This window comes from Entelurus aequoreus, linkage group LG17, assembly GCF_033978785.1.
Source record: "Entelurus aequoreus isolate RoL-2023_Sb linkage group LG17, RoL_Eaeq_v1.1, whole genome shotgun sequence".
In the NCBI taxonomy this organism is placed as follows: Eukaryota; Metazoa; Chordata; class Actinopteri; order Syngnathiformes; family Syngnathidae; genus Entelurus; species Entelurus aequoreus.
In genome coordinates this window covers 20142729-20149779 of record NC_084747.1, presented here as the reverse complement: position 1 = coordinate 20149779, position 7051 = coordinate 20142729, and the positions used below count along the sequence as shown (strand labels likewise).

The window sequence follows — 7051 nt, the reverse complement described above, 5'->3', positions numbered from 1 at the left end:
ACGGGAGTCTGCTAAGGGACGCTAAGCTCCTCCTCCCGATGTCCAGGTTACTCCTTCATCACGCAAATCCCTGAAGGATCGTGGGACATCCAGATCATCGAGAGGAAGAAGTCCGCAGATGTTCTCGGTGGTTACCTCTCCCAGCATGCAACACGGCCACACGTTAACGTGACCACGCCTGAAGTCCACCGTTTGTCCCTCGTCTCTATCCAGCTGTGACCGATCAGGCCGGAAACTTCTTCTTCAACGGCGCCTACAAGCTTGACAGTCCTCAGAACTTTCATGTGGCGGGAACCGTCTTCAAGTACCGTCGCCCAATGGATGTGTACGAGACCGGCATCGAGTACATCGTGGCCAAAGGACCCATTGACCAGGCCATCAACATCCTGGTACGTGACCGCCTTACACTACTTGTGTGGTCGCCACGGTGCAGAAATGTGGACGTATTATATTTGTCAGTCAAAATGGCCACTTGAAACGGGACTTGCGTCTCAGGTCTGGAACCAGAACGGTCGCACACCTTACATCACGTACGAGTACACCATCCTGCGGGACTCCCTGCCGCCCGTCCCGCCTCCCCCCGTCTACACCGGACTGGACACGTCGGCCGGGGATGTCTCCTTGGAAGCGGTGGCTTTGCCGGCCCCCAACAACAGCCATTATGAGCAGGCGCCCCCTAATGGAATGTTAGAGGCAGGGGCGGACATGGTCAAGAATAGCCAGGAAACAAACGAGGTCTACGAGGAAACGGAGGCCATCGACTGCGACCAGGACGAAGCATCCGACTCAACATTGTCAGGTAGCGCCCTGTGTGTGTCCCCAACAGCCTTTTTGTGTCCTTGTGGGCCGTCTCACCTAATCGGTACCATTTGCGTCCACAGGAAATAAAAATGTAAAAATGCAGTCGTTCCTTGATCTCTGTGAGCTGGACATCCTAAAATCTGTTCAGTTCTGTTCAGTGAAAGGCAGTCCGTGTTGGACGGTCTCCATGTTGTGACAAAATGGGTCACATTTTTTGTGCGCACGTGTGTCGTCGTGCGTGTGTGTGTGTGTATCTTGTACAGTGTTGTATTATTCATGCCTCTCACAGACACACACATAAAGCAGCGAATGAAAAATTCAGACTTTGCTCACCAGTCGTCACTAATGGCGTTCCGCAGGGCGCTGAGGCCATTACACCGCGGCGGAGTCAGCGAAGTCATGTGACTGAAGGCCAACTGAAACAAGCTTGACGGGAAAAGCTCAACTCACATTTTTAACGGTCCTCTTCTGTCTTCGTCCACCAGAGAGAAACAGCAGCCATACTGGAAGTACCGCGAACCCGGTCCCTGTTGGCGGGCCGCTGAATCCCAAAGCGGACTCCCCGAACCTCATCTGGAGGGTCCTGCTGGAAGGCCGGCTCGGCCCCGATGAGCTGCTCGTCAACATTTCCAGCAATCAGCTGCTAACTGAAGGAGACGGCTTCTTCTCAGCTGACGTGGACTCCAGCAGTCTGGAGCCAGATGGACCCTATGGAATGAACCACACCTTGGAGTTTACAATGGGTCGCAAACGGAACGACAGCGGAGACGGGTTCTACCAGAACAAGACGGTGCAGAGGACCATCAGCCGTTTCAACAGAACCAGGTAGTGTAAGAGCTGCATTCTACTGTATAGTCTGAGATGAGACACACGTTCTGGTCCACAGAGGAAATCCCAGGCTCTACCAGAAGAACCTGAAGCTCAGTCCAGCTGACATGTACCGCTGGAAACTTTCCTCTCAGGAACCCTGCAGCATGACTTGCTCCATCGGTACTGACACTTCTCTATGGTCAATCCCGACCAGCATCGTCACGATGCAATGTTTCCTGCTCGTCTTTTCCAGGTGTGTCCAAGTCCTTCGTCACGTGTGTCCGTTATGACGGCATCGAGGTGCACGACATGTACTGTGATGCTCTGACCAAACCAGAACCAGTCCACGACTTCTGCATTGGACGGGAATGTCAGCCCAGGTACTGTCACAAATTCACACATTGTGGACAACACCCGGATCTGAGCGGGTGCTTCCTGGTCCCTCAGGTGGGAGGCCAGCAGCTGGAGCGAGTGTTCGAGGACTTGCGGGGAAGGGTTCCAGTTCCGGCAGGTCCGCTGCTGGAAGATGCTGTCGCCCGGCCTTGACAGCTCCGTCTACAGTGATCTCTGCAGCATGGCTGACTTGGAGAGACCCGTGGAGAGGCGGGCATGCAAAAGCCCTGCCTGCGGACCGCAGTGGGAGGTAGCTGAGTGGACGGAGGTATATCACTTTTATAGTGATTTCTAGAACCTTTCCTGAACTCAGTCCAAATTTTTCAAAGCGGCCTTCTCCCTCCTCCAGTGTTCTGCCAAATGTGGCCAAAGAGATCAGGTGACCCGCGACGTCCGCTGTTCCGACGAAAACAGTCCATGCGACGAGATGACCAAACCACCGAATATCAAAAACTGCACGGGTCCGCCTTGCGAACGCCACTGGACCGTGTCGGAGTGGGGGCCTGTGAGTGGCAGTTAGACAACAACACGTTTACGTGGTCCAGAATTAGCCGTTAAAGATTTTTGACCCTTGCTGTCGCAGTGCTCGGGGTCGTGCGCCCATGGGAGGATGGTGAGGCATGTATACTGTAAGGCTCCCGAGGGTCGCGTAGTGCCGCAGGACCAGTGTTCCGTGGACGAGAAGCCCCTGGCCATACACCCGTGTGGCGAGAGGGACTGTGCCCCACACTGGTTGAGTCAGGACTGGGACAAGGTGAGACTCATCAAGGAACGTCCTCCATTCTTTGAAGTCTTGATCTGCTTCACAAAGCCTTGAAGTCAATGACCTCTGTCTTCAGTGCAACACCACGTGCGGCCGCGGTGTCAAACGGAGGATTGTCCAGTGCGTTGGCATCGGCGCCGGAAAGTTCCAGACCTTTGATGATGAGGCGTGCGGTGCTGGCGAGAAGCCCGAAAACGAAAACACCTGCTTTGAGAGGCCGTGCTTCAAGTGGTACACCACGCCCTGGTCCGAGGTCAGCTGATAAGCGTAACATGTATTGTGGGATGAGTGTAACATATCACATGTGTACTGTAGGTAGTTTAGTTTAGAGGTGACATGACCTTACAAAGGTAGAACATGTGTAAAACCTGTTTTACGTGTTACATTTGCATGTATTATGTGTAACACCTGTTACAGATGTGTGTGAAACGTGTGTACCATATGCATAACATATGTTTGACAGGCGTGCAAAGTGTGTTACAATTGAGTAATGTGTGTGTAAAACATGTGTACCGTGTGTCGAAGATGAGTGTTACGTGTAAGTAACATGTGTAAAATCTCTATTATGTGTCTAACATGTGTGTTAAATACATGTGTAACATGCATAACACATGTTACTTATGTGTAACAGATGTGTATAGTGTGTGTCTTGTGCGTGCTTGTAACAAGTATGCAACATTTGCATAACGTATGTACCAAGTGTGTAACATGAGTGTTACGTGTAAGTAACATGTGTGTAACACGTGTAAAATCTGATTTACGTGTGTAACACGTGTTACATTTGCATGTAATATGTGTAACACCTGTTACAGATGTGTGTGAAACGTGTGTACCATATGCATAACATATGTTTGACAGGCGTGCAAAGTGTGTGTAACAATTGAGTAATGTGTGTGTAAGATATGTGTACCGTGTGTCGAAGATGAGTGTTACGTGTAAGTAACATGTGTAAAGTCTCTATTATGTGTTTAACATGTGTGTTGTATACATGTGTAACATGCATAACACGTGTTACTTATATGTGTAACAGATGTGTATAGTGTGTGTCTTGTGCGTGCTTGTAACACGTATGCAACATTTGCATAACGTATGTACCAAGTGTGTAACATGAGTGTTAAATCTGTTTTACGTGTGTAACTTGTGTTACATATGCATGTATTATGTGTAACACCTGTTACAGATGTGTGTGAAACGTGTGTTCCATATGCATTACATGTTTGACAGGCGTGCAAAAAGTGTGTAACACATGTGTAACGTGTGTGTAAAACATAAGATGAGTGGTAAGTGTAAGTAACGTGTGTAAAATCTCTGTGTGTAACGTGTGTTACAAACATATGTGACATGCATATGTTACTTATATGTGTAAAAACTGTATATAGTGTGTGTTTTGTACGTGTGTGTAACACGTATGTACCAAATGGTTAATATGAGTGTTATGTGTGTGTAACATATTTTTTCTATTTCAACATCTTGTTGACTAAAACTTTTTTTCCATGTGAAACACGTGAGTTACATGTGTGTAACGTAGGTAACATAGGTAACAGGTGTGTAATGGGTGTGCTTTGTGTATGCTGTGTGTGTGTGTGTAACATGGGTGTGACGCGTGTGTAAACTCTGCGTTGCGTATGTAACGTGTGTTACATATGTGCGTAACACATGTTACATATGTTTGCAACAGGTGTGTAATGTGTGTGAAAAATCTGTGTTGTGTGTAAAATGTGCGTTACATTTGTGCGTTACGTTTGTGCTTAACACGCGTAAAACATGTTACATGTGTGTAACAGGTGTGTAGCGTCGATGTGTAAAGTGTGCGTAAAATCTGTCTTATGGGTGTAAAATGTGTGTTATGTTTGTGCGTAACATGCGTAAAACATATTACATATGTGTGTGAACTCTGTGTCACGTGTGTAACATGTGTTTTACACATGTGCATAAAACATGTTACATATGTGCGTAACACATGTTACATATGTGTGTAACAGGTGTGTAGCGTGTATGTGTGTAACATGTGCGTAAAATCTGTCTTATGTGTGTAAAATATGCGTTATGTTTGTGCGTAACACGTGTAAAACATATTACACATGTGTGTAAACTCTGTGTCACGTGGGAAACGTGTGTTTTACATATGTGCATAAAACATGTTACATATGTGCGTAACACATGTTACATATGTGTGTAACAGGCGTGTAGCGCATGTGAGTGTAACGTGTGTAAAATGTGTGTATGTGTGTAAAATGTGCGTTACGTTTGTGCGTAACTTGTGTAAAATATGTTACCTATGTGTGTGACAAGTGTGTAACGTGTGTAAACTCTGTGTCACGTGGGTAACGTGTGTTACGTATGTGCGTAACACATGTTACATATGTGGGTAACAGATGTGTAGCGCATCTGTGTAAAATCTGTGTTAAGTGTGTCAAATGTGTTACGTTAGTGCGTAACAGGCGTAACATATGTTACAGACAGTCGTGGTCAAAAGTTTACATATTCTTTTTTTTTTTTGTGATAGAGTGATTGGAGCACATACTTGTTGGTCACAAAAAAACATTCATGAAGTTTGGTTCTTTTATGAATTTATTATGGGTCTACTGAAAATGTGAGCAAATGTGCTGGGTCAAAAGTATACATACAGCAATGTTAATATTTGCTTACATGTCCCTTGGCAAGTTTCACTGCAATAAGGCGCTTTTGGTAGCCATCCACAAGCTTCTGATTGAATTTTTGACCACTCCCCTTGACAAAATTGGTGCAGTTCAGCTAAATTTGTTGGTTTTCTGACATGGACTTGTTTCTTCAGCATTGTCCACACGTTTAAGTCAGGAATTTTGGAAGGCCATTCTAAAACCTTCATTCTAGCCTGATTTAGCCATTCCTTTACCACTTTTGACGTGTGTTTGGGGTCATTGTCCTGTTGGAACACCCAACTGCGCCCAAGACCCAACCTCCGGGCTGATGATTTTAGGTTGTCCTGAAGAATTTGGAGGTAATCCTCCTTTTTCATTGTCCCATTTACTCTCTGTAAAGCACCAGTTCCATTGGCATACTACCACCACCATGCTTGACGGTAGGAAGGGTGTTCCTGGGATTAAAGGCCTCACCTTTTCTCCTCCAAACATATTGCTGGGTATTGTGGCCAAACAGCTGAATTTTTGTTTCATCTGACATCACATGGACAAAGATAAGACCTTCTGGGGGAAAGTTATGCGGTCAGATGAAACAAAAATTGAGCTGTTTGGCAATATGTTTGGAGGAGAAAATAAACTGGTGCTTTACAGAGAGTAAATGGGACAATAAAAAAGAAGGATTACCTTCAAATTCTTCAGGACAACCTAAAATCATCAGCCCGGAGGTTGGGTTTTGGGAGCAGTTGGGTGTTCCAACAGGACAATGACCCCAAACACACGTCAAAAGTGGTAAATGGCTTTTGAATGGCCTTCCCAAAGTCCTGACTTAAAGGTGTGGACAATGCTGAAGAAACAAGTCCATGTCAGAAAACCAACAAATTTAGCTGAACTGCACCAATTTTGTCAAGAGGAGTGGTCAAAAATTCAAGCAGAAGCTTGTGGATGGCTACCAAAAGCGCCTTATTGCAGTGAAACTTGCCAAGGGACATGTAACCAAATATTAACATTGCTGTATGTATACTTTTGACCCAGCACATTATCAGTAGACCCATAATAAATTCATAAAAGAACCAAACTTCATGAATGTTTTTTGTGACTAACAAGTACACTACCGTTCAAAAGTTTGGGGTCACATTGAAATGTCCTTGTTTTTGAAGGAAAAGCACTGTACTTTTCAATGAAGATAACTTTAAACTAGTCTTAACTTTAAAGAAATACACTCTATACATTGCTTATGTCATAAATGACTTTTCTAGCTGCAAATGTCTGGGTTTTGGTGCAATATCTACATAGGTGTATAGAGGCCCATTTCCAGCAACTATCACTCCAGTGTTCTAATGGTACAATGTGTTTGCTCATTGGCTCAGAAGGCTAATTGATGATTAGAAAACCCTTGTGCAATCATGTTCACACATCTGAAAACAGTTTAGCTCGTTACAGAAGCTACAAAACTGACCTTCCTCTGAGCAGATTGAGTTTCTGGAGCATCACATTTGTGGGGTCAATTAAACGCTCAAAATGGCCAAGAAAAGAGAACTTTCATCTGAAACTCGACAGTCTATTCTTGTTCTTAGATATGAAGGCTATTCCACAAAATTGTTCGGGTGACCCCAAACTTTTGAACGGTAGTGTATGTGCTCCAATCACTCTATCACAAAAAAAA

General features: G+C 45.3%; 1 protein-coding gene across 2 annotated transcripts in view; it reads left to right on the top strand.

Moving 5' to 3' along the window:
- Positions 1-7051, top strand: part of adamtsl2 (ADAMTS-like 2) — a 64678-nt gene that overhangs the window by 56291 nt on the left and 1336 nt on the right. For both annotated transcript variants that reach the window (XM_062025177.1, XM_062025178.1), the window contains 10 exons: positions 47-127; positions 214-389; positions 496-799; positions 1287-1626; positions 1688-1791; positions 1865-1991; positions 2059-2272; positions 2354-2509; positions 2588-2758; positions 2844-3020. In XM_062025177.1, coding sequence (XP_061881161.1) covers positions 47-127; positions 214-389; positions 496-799; positions 1287-1626; positions 1688-1791; positions 1865-1991; positions 2059-2272; positions 2354-2509; positions 2588-2758; positions 2844-3020 — 1850 coding nt within the window. The remainder of the gene's footprint in view (positions 1-46; positions 128-213; positions 390-495; positions 800-1286; positions 1627-1687; positions 1792-1864; positions 1992-2058; positions 2273-2353; positions 2510-2587; positions 2759-2843; positions 3021-7051) is intronic.